General features: G+C 41.1%; 1 protein-coding gene and 1 pseudogene across 1 annotated transcript; one reads left to right on the top strand and one right to left on the bottom strand.

The window, feature by feature from the left end:
* Window positions 1-688: 688 nt before the first annotated feature.
* Window positions 689-1,486, bottom strand: LOC145126947 (uncharacterized). Its single transcript, XM_079062211.1, has 2 exons — window positions 1,089-1,486; window positions 689-1,025 (listed from the first exon to the last, which is right to left on the bottom strand). Exons 1-2 carry the CDS (start codon window positions 1,484-1,486, stop codon window positions 689-691), a joined length of 735 nt encoding a protein of 244 aa, XP_078918337.1.
* Window positions 1,487-15,010: 13,524 nt separating this feature from the next.
* On the top strand, window positions 15,011-16,411 carry LOC145123675 (protein IQ-DOMAIN 19 pseudogene; annotated as a pseudogene).
* Window positions 16,412-16,945: the final 534 nt, after the last annotated feature.

The raw sequence follows: 16,945 nt of genomic DNA, 5'->3' as shown, positions 1-16,945 counted from the left end.
TTACTATATAATGTTGAAATATTGAATTCTATGAATTTTGTGTTATCAATGTATTTTTTTTTCATTGTCAAGTATTTTCATTCCATTTCTTTCTCTTTTTGTGCATACAAAAAACATAGTGAATGACTCCGTAACCAACAAGAGAATGGTAATTTACCAGTCAATTACCTTGTCCATTTCCATTTCATTCAGTTGTCATTCTATTCCACCTAATCAAACACACCTTAAAAAATGATATTTTAGTTTAGCTTATCAGACTATGCTTATAAATGAAACATTTTTTCTATCACCACAATCATTTGAAACTTCTATGTCTTTTCATATTTCTTTATAATAATGATTTCATAAGACTGGAGGAAGTAGGAGAGAAGCTTCCCTCACTTTTTATGGGTCATACCCTCCTTTCCTCACTTTTCTTTCCCTCACCTAAAACCCAAGGAATGGCTAGGACTCACTATTTTTATTTTTTTTAATAAAATTAATTGATTTTTATGATTTATAATTTTTAGATTAAAAATAACCAAAAATTTTAATTAAAAAGAAAATGCATTTCATTAATTAAAATAAAAATTACATTAAACCTAATATTTAAATAAGTAGAAAAATAAAAAAAACGCAAAAAAAAATAAAACAACCCACAACATAGAAAACATAATTAATATCCTAATTTTATTTAAACCAAAATACGTCACTCAGAATCATCGTCTTCGTCATCGCCCTCATCGTCCCCGTCATCGCCTTGATCGTCTTCATCATTCTCCCCAGCGTCACTCTCGTCGTCGGAATCTTCACTCTCGACGAACATATAAGAATCCTCGTCTGATTCGTCAAACAAATCATCGTGAGAAAACTCTAACGTGGGCTGAACATGAGCCCTATAAATGTGCTCCACCAAATCAGCACGAAGGGCGTGATGAATGTCGCGATTGTGTACTTCTCTTCTATTCATCCTATACTCTTGTGTACCAACGGCCACTCCTTCGACATTTGGCAAAACTTCATTTTCTTTGTACACGCATATCGCTCTTCATTCGTCTTCAAGAATCATATTATGCAATATGATACATGCATACATTACGTGTTGTAACCTTTTCACCTCATATGACATTGCCCCGACCGTTAGTACTTGCCAACGTCTCTTAAGTACACCAAATGTTCGCTCCACATCCTTCCTAGCTGACTCTTGCGATTCTTTAAACTTTTTCCTTTTCTGGTCGTTAGGACATGTAAACGATTTCACAAAAACAGACAAGGGAGGATATATACCGTCAGTAAGATAGTATTCACGCTTATATGCTAACCCATTTGCTTGAAAAGGTACATCGTGCGACTTTCCAAGGTAGATATCGTTGAATACCGGCAACTGGTATAGCACATTGATGTCATTGTTTGCACCAGTTGGACCAAAGAATGCATGCCATATCCAAAGATCATGTGATGCGATAGCCTCTAGAATGATCGTCGGCTCTTTGTGGTCGCCTCTCATGTTACTGACCACGCCATGCGTTGGGGCATAATGACCAACTCCAATGCATGCAATCGATACTACCTAGCATTCCCGGGAATCCATGCTTGCCTTCATGCAGCGTGTACAATTGGTGGATATCGTTGATAGTTGGTTTGCGCAAATATCGTTGCCCATAAACCAAACAGAACGTTTTGCAGAACTTGTACACACACTCCCGCACGGTACGCTCTGACATCCTAAAATACTCGTCCCATTTGTCTGCGCCCATGCCGTATGCTAGCTGACGAATTGCAGCCGTGCATTTTTGAATGGGAGAGAAACCTTTTTTCCGCCTTGCATCCATTTTCCATTGGAAATATGGAAAGCGGCCTTCCAAATCGCCAACAATACGTAAGAATAGTTCCTTCCTCATCCGGAACCGACGTCAAAACTTTACAGCATAGATGGCGTCATCTGCAAAATAATCTTCCATAAGGCGATTTCTACGCAACGGCGACTTTCTTGGGTTAGATCGTGCACATGATGTTTCGCCTAGTCGGTTTTGATAGTATGCAACTGTTTTCGCCATGACAAAACCAATAAACATAGCCTCCTCTATAGCCGTCGAATCGGATGATGAAGATGATGACATTTTGAATAATATTTTTTGGAGAGAAATATAGGTTATGGGTTAAAAATAAGATAGAATGTTGTAGTATTTATAGGTTAAGAAAAGGGAAAGAATATATATATATATATATATATATATATATATATATATATATATATATATATATATATATATATATATATATATATATATATATATAACTGCTATATAACCGTTTGGAATCAAAAAAAAGAAAAATAAATAAACAACCAATCATGTGAAGAGAGAGAGTGCGGGACTCCCTCCCCCCATCTTATTCCTGCGTTTCCTTTCCCGCACCCCCGGTGCGGTGTTTCTTCGTGTGGGATTGTTTCCCGTGGCTTCCCCGCTCACCACTCCGTCCGGCCTAATATCTATTTAAACTTATATAACTTTTCAGTAGCATCCAATTAACAACTAACAGTCAATAGTTTTTTAACTTATGATACTTAATGGTTCTTATGACACCAATTGATTAAATTGTATATATATATATATATATATATATATATATATATATATATATATATATATATATATATACAATGGTAGATTTTTATTAGAATGGTTTAAAGAGTTGCATGAGTGGTTGAGAGGTAGATTAGAAACTTCATATAAAAAGATTGTCGATGGAGAGCATAAGTAATAAGAAAGAGGAAGATGGCGATGAGAAGGAAATATAAAAGTTTATGGTAAGAAATATTGCTTCATTTTCTTCTTTCTTATTATCCAAATTTATACTATATAATTATGATTTTGGTTGGAATGAAAAATATTATATATGAAGATGCTCTAATTTTTCCTTTAGATTCACATGAGCAACAAGCCTACTTCACAACAATAGAAAACAAGAATGGATACAACTAGTGTAGTTCAAGCTTCTTGATTTTAAAACTTTGGTGATTCAATTTATTTTAAAGTTTTCATTTTCTTTTCATTAAAGTTGTAACGCCCCGATTCTCAGGTATTGATTAAATAAGAATTTCTTTGATTTCAAGGTCTACTCGACGAGTTGGTTGCCCTACTCGTTGAGTAGCATCGGATTGGTCCACGTAATTTAGTGACCTACTCGTCGAGTCCAAGAAGGGACTCGACGAGTAGGAGCTGGCAGATGAAACCCTAAATCCCGGGTTTTTGCACCCTATTTAAAGAATCATAAGCCTCCTTCAGCCTCTTTACAGTCCCTTGAGAGTCCAGTAAAAAATAATCCGTGTAGTGCTTCATTCTTGTGTGTTTTAAGCTTTGGAAAGTGGATCTTTGAAAGAAGAACTTAGAGGACAAGAGACTAGAAGCAAGGAAAGTGTGGGGGATCATAAATCTACCTCAGTTAGCATCATTTGAAGGTATCAAGTGGTCACCTTTACCTCATTTCTTTCTAGATCTCATTTGGGTGAGGTTTAGGGTTGTTTTGGCTTGGTTATGATTATATTGTGGTGTATGAGCTAGATCTGAAGTTGCAACTTCAGATCTGGACCCTTCTTGGCTTCTAGGTTCATAAAGTTTCGAGCTTGGTCATGTTTGAAGCCTTCCTTGAGTGAAAAACTCCACTGTAAGCTTGGATTCGTCATTAAGAGCCTTTAGAGCCATGCATGCACGTAAAGTTTGCAACTTTACGTGATAAACATGCCTTGGGAAGCTGGATCTGCAATATGGAGCCTTTGCATGACTTAAAAAGCATCAGTATGGTTAAAGGATTGAAGGGACTCGGCGAGTCGCAAGGTCGACTCGGCGAGTGATATGAAGATAGTCATGTACTCGACGAGTTGGATGAACAACTCGGCGAGTCCGATGAAGATTGCCTTGGGCTCGGCGAGTCAGATATATGACTCGGCGAGTCGGCTAGAGTTTTTCCACAACCCTTTGATACGCGTGACCTCGGCGAGTTGCGAGGAAACTCGACGAGTCAACCAAGGATTTCACGACATCTCGAGTTCAGGAAGGACTCGACGAGTCGGTGAACTGCACTCGACGAGTCGAGTCAACATGGACTGTTGATTTTGACTGAGGACTTTGAATTTGACCAAGAGTTGACCAGTAGACTTCTGAGGGTATTTTGGTAATTTTGAAATTTATGAAAAAGGGTTTTATGGTAACTCTAGGTGGTGGAGTTCGTGTTGGTGATCCGGGAGTTGAGCTTTCTAGTTTCAGACGACAGTTGCGAGGTGAGTTATCCTCACTATACTAAGGGGTCTAAGGCACCAAGGCCGGCCCATTGGATATGTTATCCTAGCAGTGTTAAATGTTGAAAATGTGCTAGTGTTGCATGCTAGTGGTTATGCCAGTTAGGTAGACCTGTAGGACTACCTGTGATGTTATATGATTATTGCATTCTCAGTGGTGATGTTGTATGATATATGTTATGTGGGATGGGTTGAGGTTGTACTGCTCCGTGCGGTAGCCAACAAACCCTAGGAGCATTCCAGTTACGGGCTAAGGGAGACTCGTACTGTGGGCTTGGGAGCATTCCAGTTACGAGCTAAGGGAGACTCGTACTGTGGGCTCGATGACAAGCCAGATGTGAGATGTGGGCCCGTCAGGCAATCCAGACTCACACTGTGGGCCCAGGGGGTAATCCAGTCTGTAAAGTTATGGACCCAGTACATGCTGTTGTTTATATATGTGTTATGTGAAGTGTATCGGTATTTTGGGGAACTCACTAAGCTCTCGGGCTTACAGTTTCAGTTTATTGTTTCAGGTACATCAGGGGATCGCGGCAAGGCGAAGGCGTGATCGTACAGCTCCTCCTGTTTTGTTTATGTTTCTGGGAAAAATCTAATATTATACATTTTGAAAACCAGTGTGTAATGTTTTTGATGAATTTGGAATGAGTGTGAAAGTTAAATTTTGAAAAAATTTTATGGGTGTTACAAGTTGGTATCAGAGCCTTGGTTTGAGTGAATTGGAGGAACACTAGTGTAACTCCAGTCTCAAATCAAGGAAAGGTTTTCAAAATAATTTTTCAAAAAGGTTTTCAAAATAAGTAAAGGAGGATGCAGGGTGTACGATCAGCCGAAGCCAGTAAGTAGACCCCAAAATACCATACAGGTTATTTGATTATGAGATATGTTAGAACAGCATGTTAGTACTAGGCTAAGGATCTTCAGGAATGGTATGATAGAATTGTCTGATTACGTGATGCCTGCTAGCCTAGGGTTTCCTTTAAATGAGATTGACATCATTACTATAGTTACTTAGTGTATGCATCACGGTTATACATAATTAAGATCTTATAGCCTGAGAATGTTCGATTTCGCCTTATGTTTTGTTCTTGTTTGATTGGGAGCTTAGGGTAGGATTGGATATTCAAAAGTCTATAGGGTCCAACGTTATGTATGGCTAGCATACACTAGTGTTGCAGGGTTCGTGGAAGTTTCTTGGATAGGTGGGTTGTGTGAGGCCGAGAGGCCAGTTATGAGATATTTAGCATTCCTCTAGGAGTGAGGATTGAGCGCTCGCCATGTTGTGTATTCAGTTAGGGCGTTGTGGTGATACTTCAGACAAAAATGGGTAGGTGTGGAAGGTAGTATGGGCCCGTACTACTAAAAGCACAGGACCCATACACGTGTCAAGTAAGTCACAATCCCTAGGGTTAGTCGGGAGTTGGCTCCCAGTTATTTATATGGATTATCTGATATCTTGTGGTATGGTTTAGAATGGTGATGACGATACGCTTTGTGGTTGGATCCGGTTCGAGATCAGGATCAGGGGACAGAGGCCAGGAGGGGCCAACAGCACCTGAGTCGGTGGTGCAGATGGGTACAGAGGAGTTGGATGCCAGGATTCGAGAGATCTTGCATGATTAGGTTGTTGCTATGTTCCGGGCACAGTTGTCGGAGATGTTCGGGTCGATTAAGACCACCATGGTAGATTATTTTGATGAGCACTACTCAGCCCTTGCAGAGACAGCTGCCGCAACAGCTGCATCAGCTGTATCCGCGGCAGGGGGAGGAGTTGGTAGGGGCTTTCAGTACAGGGACTTCGATAACACGAAGCCCCCTACTTTTGATGGGACACAGGATCCCATCAAGGCTATGAGGTGGATTTCAGATGTGGAGGGGTGTTTCTTCACCTGCTCGTGTCCTACTGACCAAAAGGTCAGGTGTGCTCTGAACCTGCTAAGGTCCGGGGCCAAGTACTGGTGGAGACTTGCGACTGGGTCGTACACTGATGATCAGAGAGATGGTGTTACTTGGGAGCAGTTCAGGGACATGTTCCGCGCCTGTTACATTCCGCGGGTTGAGTGGGAACGTTTGGCATAGGAGTTTCTGAGTTTGAGACAGGATGGGGAGTCAGTGACGGAGATCACTCGTATGTTCACTGAGAAGGCGATGTTTTGCCCGGAGTTTGCTTCCGAGCATGCTCAGATGACCCGTTATCTGAGCATGCTCAAGACGGATATCCGTCAGTTTGTGTCTACCCAGCGATGTGATACTCTTCTAGAGCTGCAGGAGGCTGCCAGACGGCGTGAGTTGGAGATTGAGCTGCAGTTGAAAGAGCAGCGGCAGGCCCCAGCACAGTCTCAGCCGGCGCCGAATCGGTCTAAGACCGCTGATACTAGGACCGGGGGTCAGCAGAGCCGCACTTGTGGGAAGTGTGGCAAGGGTCATTTTGGTGTGTCGAGCTGGTAGTGGGTGCCACAGGTGTGGCAAGGAGGGGCATTACGCGAAGGACTGTCGCCAGGCAATCCCAATTCAGGGTATGAGGTTATGTTATCACTGCGATCAGGTTAGCCACGTTAAGGCCAACTGTCCATTGCTAGCCGCCAAGCCGGCGCATACTCCAGCGCCGACTACCTTAAGGATCACGGATAGGAGACCAGTCAGGGCAGAGCCTCCGAAGACTCAGGGTCGTGCCTTCCAGCTTACAGCCGAGGAGGCCAGGGCAGCACCGGATGTAGTTGCTGATATGTTTCTATCCTTACTCCCATTAGTTATATATTTTGTATGCTTATCCGTTATACTTGTGATTAGGTACGTTCCTAGTGAACTCCTTACCTGCATTGGTTTTATTTGACTCGGGGGCGAGTCGGTCTTTTGTATCTCAGACATTTAGTAGGGAGTTCAGAGTGCCAGTAGGCGAGCTAGAGTGTCCGTTGCGAGTTTCTATCGCCAACGCACACGGGGTTTCTGCTTCTTCGACCTACCGAGGGTGCGAGATAGAGATCTTCGGGGTACCTTTTCCGATAGACTTGATTCCGATCCCCATGGGGGATGTATGTGTGATTGTGGGGATGGACTGGCTCAGTCGTTTCGGTGCCATGATTGATTGTGAGGGTCAGCGGGTAGTGGTTCGAACCCCAAGTGGGGGAGAGTTGATTATATATGGCGAGGGCACTAGAGCGGGATCAGGGTTTTGTTCGGCTGCCAGGGCTCGGCAGTACATTCAGCACGGGTGTGCGGGTTATTTAGCATATGTGATGGATACGCGGGACAGGGATCAGACTCCAGTTTTAGAGGTCCCCGTGGTTAGAGAGTTTGCTGATGTGTTCCCGGAGGAATTACCCGGAGTACCTCCGGAGAGGCAGGTCGAGTTCAGGATCGACCTGGTGACAGGTGCGGCCCCTATCGCTAAGGCGTCTTACCGATTGGCACCACCAGATATGCAGGAGCTGTCGTCACAGCTACAGGAATTGTTGGGCAAGCATTCATTCGACCAAGCAGTTCTCCATGGGGAGCACCGATTCTTTTTGTCCGAAAGAAGGACAGTTCGCACCAGATGTGCATTGATTACCAGGAGTTGAATAAGTTAACGGTGAAGAACCGTGACCCACTCCCGAGGATAGATGATCTCTTTGATCAGTTGCAGGGCGCATCTTGGTTTTCCAAGATCGATTTGAGGTCCGGGTATCATCAGGTCAGGGTCAGAGAGGAGGACGTAGAGAAGACTGCGTTTCGAACCCGTTATGGACATTATGAGTTTGTGGTGATGCCGTTTGGGCTCACCAACGCGCCAGCGATATTCATGGACCTGATGAATCAGGTCTGCAGACCGATGTTGGATCGCTCGGTCATCGTGTTTATAGATGATATCTTGGTGTATTCCAAGACCCGAGAGCAGCACGAGGAGCATCTCAGGGAGCTATTGGGAGTTCTGAGACAAGAGCGGCTATATGCCAAGTTCTCGAAGTGTGAGTTTTGGTTACGGGAGGTCCAGTTCCTTGGACACCTCGTTAACCAGGAGGGGATTTTGGTCGCTCCAGCCAAAATCGAGGCGGTCATGCAGTGGGAGGTTCCGAAATCTCCCTCGGACATCAGGAGCTTTTTGGGATTAGCGGGATACTACCGGAGATTCATTCAGGATTTCTCCAAGATTGCAGTACCCCTCACTCGTCTGATGAGGAAGGGGGTGGATTTCCGGTGGGGCTCTGAGCAGCAGAGGGCGTTCGAGACCCTCCGGCAGCGGTTGTGTGAGGCCCCAGTTTTGACACTCCCGGAAGGAGTTGAGGACTTTGTGGTGTTCTGTGATGCATCCATCACAGGTCTAGGGGCAGTCCTCATGCAGAGGGGACGAGTGATAGCTTATGCGTCGCGGCAGTTGAAGCCGCATGAGACGCGATACCCTACGCATGATTTGGAGCTGGGAGCGGTGGTATTCGCCCTCAAGATATGGAGACATTACATTTATGGGGTCCGATGTACCATTTACATGGATCACAAGAGCTTGAGACATATCATGGATCAGCCGAACCTGAACATGAGGCAGCGCAGGTGGTTGGATGTAGTCAAGGACTACGATTGTGAGATCCTTTACCACCCAGGTAAAGCGAATGTGGTTGCGGATGATTTGAGCCGCAAGTCAGCTGGGTCTTCCACCCCAGCAGTCTGTATGAGGATATTGGTGGATTCTCCGCTTGTGAGTTTGATCAGAGATGCCCAGGTTGAGGGCATGCGACCGGAGAATTAGAAGCTGGAGAGGATCAAGGGTGAGAATACCCGGTTTGTGCAGGATAGTCGGGGATTATTGCCCCGATGCGGTTGGTTCTGGGTTCCGATGTCTGGTGGGGTCAGGAAGACAGTAATGGAGGAGGCTCATAAGTCTCATTTTTCTATTCACCCGGGGGCCACCAAGATGTATAGAGACCTGAGTTTGAGTTACTGGTGGCCATGTATGAAGTGAGAAATCGCTTGGTATGTCGAGAGGTGCTTGACCTGCAGGATGGTCAAGGCCGAACATCAAAGGCCGCATGGTAAGCTGCAACCTCTAGAGATTCCCATGTGGAAATGGGAACATATCACGATGGATTTCATTACCAATTTGCCGAGGACGGCGAAGGGATTTGATGCTATATGGGTCATCGTGGATCGATTGACCAAGAGTGCCCATTTCTTGGCTATTCGGGAGAGTTCGTCGGCCGAGAAGTTGGCCGACCTGTATGTTCGCAAGATCGTGTCTCGCCATGGGGTTCCCGTCTCCATTGTCTCCGACCGAGATGTTAGGTTTACCTCCCGTTTCTGGCAGAAGTTTCACGAGGAGTTGGGCACGCGGTTGCACTTCAGCACAACATTCCATCCGCAGACTGACGGTCAGAGCGAGCGGACCATTCAGACCCTCGAGGACATGTTGAGGGCGTGTGTCATTGACTTCGGTGGGAGCTAGGATTCCCACCTACCGCTTGCTGAGTTCGCCTACAACAACAGCTATCATTCCAGCATTGGCGCCCCGCCTTTCGAGCTGCTGTATGGACGGAGATGCTGCACCCCGATTTGTTGGGGTGAGGTGGGAGAAAGGGTGATGGGGCGGACAGAAGTAGTCTTGCAGACTACTGAGAAGATTCAGCAGATTAGGCAGCAATTGCAGACCGCTCAGAGTCGGCAGAAGAGTTACGCCGACAGACGTCGATCTGAGTTAGAATTTTAGGTGGGTGATATGGTTCTCCTGAAGGTCTCACCCAGGAAGGGTGTGATCCGCTTCAGGAAGAGGGGGAAATTTGGTCCCCGTTACATTGGGTCGTTCAGGATCATTGGCAGGGTTGGCAAGGTATAGGCTAGAGCTACCGGAGGAGCTTAGTCGGATCCACAGCACTTTCCACGTTTCGCAGTTGCAAAAGTGCATTATGGATCAGGAGGCAGTGGTGTCGCTGGATGATATTCAGGTCAATGAACGCCTGAATTATGTCGAGAGGCCTGTGGCCATACTGGAGATGAAGATGAAAGTTTTGAGGAACAAGGAGATACCTTTGGTAAAGGTACAGTGGGAGCATCGTAGGGGGTCCGAGTGGACGTGGGAGCCAGAGGCAGAGATGCGGGAGCACTATCCGGAACTGTTCGCCACGGCAGACTTCGAGGACGAAATCTAGTTCAAGTGGGGGAGAATTATAACGCCCCGATTCTCAAGTATTGATTAAATAAGAATTTCTTTGATTTCAAGGTCTACTCGACGAGTTGGTTGCCCTACTCGTCGAGTAGCAGCGGATTGGTCCATGTAATTTAGTGACCAACTCGCCGAGTCCAAGAAGGGACTCAACGAGTAGGAGCTGGCAGATGAAACCCTAAATCTCGGGGTTTTGCACCCTCTTTAAAGAATCATAAGCCTCCTTCGGCCTCTTTACAGTCCCTTGAGAGTCCAGAAAACCCTAATCCGTGTAGTGCTTCATTCTTGTGTGTTTTAAGCTTTGGAAAGTGGATCTTTGATAGAAGAACTTGGAGGACAAGAGACTAGAAGCAAGGAAAGTGTGGGGGATCAGAAATATACCTTAGTTAGCATCATTTGAAGGTATCAAGTCGTCACATTTACCTCATTTCTTTCTAGATCTCATTTGGGTGAGGTTTAGGGTTGTTTTGGCTTGGTTATGATTATATTGTGGTGTATGAGTTAGATCTGAAGTTGCAACTTCAGATTTGGACCCTTCTTGGCTTTTAGGTTCATAAAGTTTCGAGCTTGGTCATGTTTAAAGCCCTCCTTGAGTGAAAAACTCCATTGTAAGCTTGGATTCGTCATTAAGAGCCTTTAGAGCCATGCATGCACGTAAAGTTTGCAACTTTACGTGATAAACATGCCTTGGGAAGGTGGATCTGCAATATGGAGCCTTTGCATGACTTAAAAAGCATTTGTATGGTTAAAGGATTGAAGGGACTCGGCGAGTCGCAAGGTCGACTCGGCGAGTCATATGAAGATAGCCATGTACTCGACGAGTTGGATGAACAACTCGGCGAGTCCGATGAAGATTGCCTTGGGCTCGGCGAGTCAGATGTATGACTCGGCGAGTCGGCTAGGGTTTTTCCAAAACCCTTTGATACGCGTGAACTCGGCGAGTTGCGAGGAAACTCGACGAGTCAACCAAGGATTTCACGACATCTCGAGTTCAGGAAGGACTCGACGAGTCGGTGAACTGCACTCAACGAGTCTAGTCAACATGGACTATTGACTTTGACTTTGACCAAGAGTTGACCAGTTGACTTCTGAGGGTATTTTGGTAATTTGGAAATTTATGAAAAAGGGTTTTATGGTAATTCTAGGTGGTGGAGTTCGTGTTGGTGATCCGGGAGTTGAGCTTTCTAGTTTCAGACGACAGTTGCGAGGTGAGTTATCCTCACTATACTAAGGGGTCTAAGGCACCAAGGTCGGCCCATTGGATATGTTATCCTAGCAGTGTTAGATGTTGAAAATGAGTTAGTGTTGCATGCTAGTATTTATGCCAGTTAGGTAGACCTGTAGGACTACCTGTGATGTTATATGATTATTGCATGCTCAGTGGTGATGTTGTATGATATATGTTATGTGGGATGGGTTGAGGTTTTACTGCTCCGTGCGGTAGCCAACAAACCCTAGGAGCGTTCCAGTTACGGGCTAAGGGATACTCGTACTGTGGGCTCGGGAGCATTCCAGTTACGAGCTAAGGGAGACTCGTATTGTGGGCTCGATGGCAAGCCAGATGTGAGCTGTGGGCCCGTAAGGCAATCCAGACTCACACTGTGGGCCCAGGGGGTAATCCAGTCTGTAAAGTTGTGGACCCAGTACATGCTGTTGTTTATATATGTGTAATGTGAAGTGTATCGGTATTTTGGGGGAACTCACTAAGCTCTCGGGCTTACAGTTTCAGTTTATTGTTTCAGGTACATCAGGGGATCGCGGCAAGGCGAATGAGTGATCGTACAGCTCCTCATGTTTTGTTTATGTTTCTGGGAAAACTCTGATATTATACGTTTTGAAAACCAGTATGTAATGTTTTTGATGAATTTGAAATGAGTGTGAAAGTTAAATTTTGAAAAAAAATTATGGGTGTTACAAAAGTTATAATCATGTTCAGCGGGGTCCCAAAACGAAACTATGCAACTAACCGTCTAAAGTCTAAACCCAACGATCCATGTCGTATAAATTATAATGGAGTTTGCAAAATGGTGCAGGTGTTAATGTTCATTCCACTTCAAATTGTATAACTAGACTTTTAAAAATATTCATTGGGTGTAATTTCTAGGATGTTGTAATGAAGTGCATGTCGTCGTTTAATTTTTTAGGTCTTCATGTTTTGTTGGATGTTCACAATTGCTTACATGAAAATGTTCCTGTAGATAACAATTATGTAGTTGATAAAGCTTATTAAAATTGATTTTGTTATATTCCATAAAAATGGTAAATTTGAGTTGTTGATATATCATTACAAACTATTATTTGATTATAAATCATTTAATCATTCATGATCTTTTTAAACAAGACATTTATGATTTAACTGTAAGGTAATTAAAAGTGAAATAAGATTTAGTCATTGCAATTTGCACCTCTAATTTTATGTTATGCTAATGAAAAGCACAATGGCATGAGACTCTCACAAAATACAAATCGTTTATGTTATGCTAATGAAAAGCACAATTTGCACCTCTAATTTTATGTTATGCTAATAACATAGGAGGGCTAAAACTCATTTTTGATTTTATAATTATTTTGACATCAATTTTAAACATATTTTATTTATAATTTTAACTTTTCCTTTAATTCGTTGTATTTACGTTATCAATAATTTATATGGTTAATTAAATTTTCATATGTTGTAATAGTCAATCAATTTATTCCGTAATAAAAAATTAAAACCCGAATATCGACAATTTTAGGAGAGGTTTTGAAATATTGAAAACCGACATAACATGTTCGAATATCGGTTCCAATATTCTAGAGTCGTAGGTTCCAATTTTAAAAGGCCTATATATAAAAAATGACCAAAAACCATGGACAAAATTATAAATGTCAATATGTTTTAACCATATATTTGTTTTGCTACGCAGCGCACCAAAAATACGCCTAATAAGTTACATAGGAAGCACAACCTATTTTTTTTCTTTCACAACAAAGAATCTTTTTTTTTTTGCTATAACGAAAAGAGAGTATAGGTTGAATATATATGGTTCTAGTTCTATTTAATACGGTCATAATTCTACTATAACGAAAAGAGAGTATAGGTTGAATATATATGGTTCTAGTTCTATTTAATACGGTCATAATTCTATCTACCGGTTTTATGACTATATATCGAGATCTATTCGTACTTACTTGTTTTTGTATACGACATAGAGTAGTGAATTTTTTTTATATCTCTTTGTAGATGGCTTAGTGAAGAACATGGGCATGTTATCTAGCCCAAGCTACCTACGTACATGCATCTTGAGGCTGGCAATATCAATAAAATAAAATTTATTATTTTAGTTTTATTTTTATTTTCCACCCTTCGTTGGAAATACATTGCATATTCCCTCTTTCAACTATCTTCATGATTAAAATTTTTGTATATGTACTTTCAGTAAAAACATAAACAAAAGCCTCGCCTATTTAAATACAAGTTTTCGATTTCTACAAAATTATAAGAATCTTTGTATGTATCATGAAAATAATTATTATTACTTGAAGTAGTAACATTTAATTTGGTGTTGTTTAATTAAAATGGTTTTGCTAGCTTTTGTTGATTTTTAAAGTTATAAAGAACTCAGATATAAAAACTAATTAGACATGGAGTTACTAGAAAAAAAAACTCTCTAAGTTCAACTGAACTAATAAATGAACACGAACACATAAACAATCATATTTTCTTGTTTGTGCTTGTATTTATTCATCAAGATGTTAAACGGGAACAAACATAAACAAATTAACAAACGTAAATGGATGAACACAAAAGATCGACCATCGATGAACATTAACAAACGAATACCAATGAACATAAAAGAATAGACAATACATAATCATTCAAACAAATAACCATACATAAAAAAATTATATGTGAATCCTAGAATGTAAAACGTCCAAAATCTAAAAATAACTCAAAAATAAAGTCTAAATATCATATTTATCATAATATTTTACACAAAAAATTAAACTTAAAAATTTTCACACCTTAGGCTTGTCGTGTATAAATTCATAATCTATTATTAGACCACTTATTAACACTAATATCATATCAATAATTTAAAAAATGTTAAATAAACATTAACAAACAAACATAAATAAATAAACGCTAGCAAACAACATATATATTATCATAAACACACATAAATCAACGTTAACAAACAAATATAAACAAACATAAATAAACGAAATAAATGAACATTAATAAACAAACATAAATAAACGTATATACGAGACCTATTATTGGTGAACAAACAAAAAGATATTGTTTATATTTGTAAATAAAGGTGATGTCTGAATAATTTATCAAACTTTATGTTCGTTTACAATCCTAAAATTACTACTCTAATTTTAAGCAAACACATATTCTATGTGCAAATTTTAAAAACGTTTATGGGAAACGGACCATAAAATAGAAGTAAAATAAGTTTGGTATAAAACAAAGAAAGCAAAAGAAAAGTACATAAATATTAAACTAAAATATTTTAGACTAGTGCAAAAATGCCCAAGATTTAAATAAACCTAAAATATGACAAAAAGAAGAAAGAAGGTGGTTGAAGAAAACATATAAGTATTCCCTTGGGATCTACAAATAATTGAATAGATAGGTGGGTGATTTTGAGAACAAGAAATCAATGAGAAATATAGATCCAGATCTACAAATTATTGACTTTTGGTGATCCAATGACAGTTTAGGAATGGGGAAGACGACCAAATGGATCAAGAATTTGTTGGCCGGAAAGAAAGACAGAACCACCAATCAGCCACCAATCGCCACCCAAGATCGAACCCCACGAACCCCCATCTCCACCCATCCCACAACTCCCAAGGAGAAGAGCAGATGGAGCTTCCGGCGATCATCCGCTACCTCCACCACAACTCCCAACTCCACCGACATTGCATCCACTACACTCCCCTCTTTCCAACCTGAAAATTTTGAACACAAGAACCATGCTCCGGCAATGGCAGCACCACAAGGTGAGGCAACCACCATGATACGTCTCACCAACATTGATGTCAAGGAGGCTACTTCCGCCATAAAGATTCAATCAGTTTTCCGCTCTTACTTAGCAAGAAAAGCTTTACATGCATTGAGAGGACTAGTGAAGCTGCAAGCGTTAGTTAGAGGTCACCTAGTGCGAAAACAGGCAGCTGAAACCCTTCGGTGCATGCATGCACTAGTGATGGTTCAAGCTAGAGCTCGTGCTCAAAGAAGAACCAAAGATCATAGATCTCTTCAAGGTGTCTATAATCAAGAACTAATGGAAGAAAACATCAAGATTGTTGAAATGGATATGGGTCATGCTCATGCATGGCCGTGTGTCTCCCCGGAGCCTCCGGAAGACTTTGACCAATCTGGTCAACTATACTACTCGAAACCCGATCATTCTAGACCACATTCCACATATTCTATTGCTGATTATACGGAAACTATCAATGATTTGGGTGTGTGCCCAAGTTATATGGCTAACACCCAGTCCTCGAGGGCCAAAGTTCGATCCCAGAGTGCTCCTAAACAGCGTCCTGTGGATCAGACTTGGGCCCACGGGAGACAGTCTACAAGTAGTATTAAGAGGAGACCTTCTCTTGAGGGGAGGAATGTGCCACGAGCTATCAGGATGCAACGGTCATCGTCTCATGTTGGTGCGGGTGCTAACACAAATCACTATCCGTGGTCAATCAAGCTCGACAGGTCAAGTGTTTCTCTTATGGAAAGTGAATGTGGCTCCACGAGTACTGTTCTAACCAATGGCTATTATAGCAAGTCAGTGGTTGGATATGGATATTGAAGACATCATTAGCAGTTAATCCATGTGAAATCATGTAGCTTCAACGACCATGTTGAAAGAGTATCGTTTGTGTGTCAGTAGATAAGTGTTAATTAAAAGCATTTCCATCATGTTAGTGATATTTCAAAAACAAAAAAATAAACGTTTTGATTTGTGATGTGGAACTGATCTAATCTAAAAGATAATGTTATTTATTTATTTTCATCATTTTCTATCCTTGTAACTTTTTTTAAAATGAAAAAGATATTGATGGTACAAAAGGAAATTAATGAAGAGGTTCTTAAAACAAGCGAATCATACGTCAAATGAGCTGAAATTGTGCGGAGAGTGGGTTAGGAAAATAGCACCAAAAACATCCACGACACCATTACTTTTATAATTGAAATTTATACGTGTCAAGAAGTCTCTAGACTATGATAGTATGCATAAGGTGGTGTCGCTTGTAAACTTATATATTATTAACTAGTTTATAACCGTGAGAACCACGGTTATAAAATTAATTAAGCTTTTATATTAAAAAATCAAAATTCTTAATCATTTATTTAAATAAATTAAATAAATACGTTTATTTAAATTATTAATCAATTTTTTTAGGTATATAAAATTATAATCGTTTATTTAAATAAATACATAAAGTTATATCACCATATAATATGTATTAGTTTTATTTTGTTTTTTAATCTAATGTTATTAATTTAATATTATTAGAGTGAAAAATTTTAAAATTTGAAA

The sequence above is a fragment of the Lactuca virosa genome, chromosome 7, assembly GCF_052849685.1.
Source record: "Lactuca virosa cultivar CGN04683 chromosome 7, Lactuca_virosa_CGN04683_v6, whole genome shotgun sequence".
Classification (NCBI taxonomy): domain Eukaryota; kingdom Viridiplantae; phylum Streptophyta; class Magnoliopsida; order Asterales; family Asteraceae; genus Lactuca; species Lactuca virosa.
Note: the sequence above shows the minus strand (reverse complement) of the source record. Positions and strands in the feature narration are given on the sequence as shown.

What these genes read in the sequence shown, in the direction of transcription:
- LOC145126947 (XM_079062211.1), bottom strand. Translation starts at nt 1,486, where the DNA reads ATGAGAGGCGACCACAAAGAGCCGACGATCATTCTAGAGGCTATCGCA. An exon ending in ATGTCATATGAGGTGAAAAG is followed by an intron (nt 1,026 to 1,088) that starts GTTACAACACGT and finishes AGACGAATGAAG; the next exon opens with AGCGATATGCGTGTACAAAG.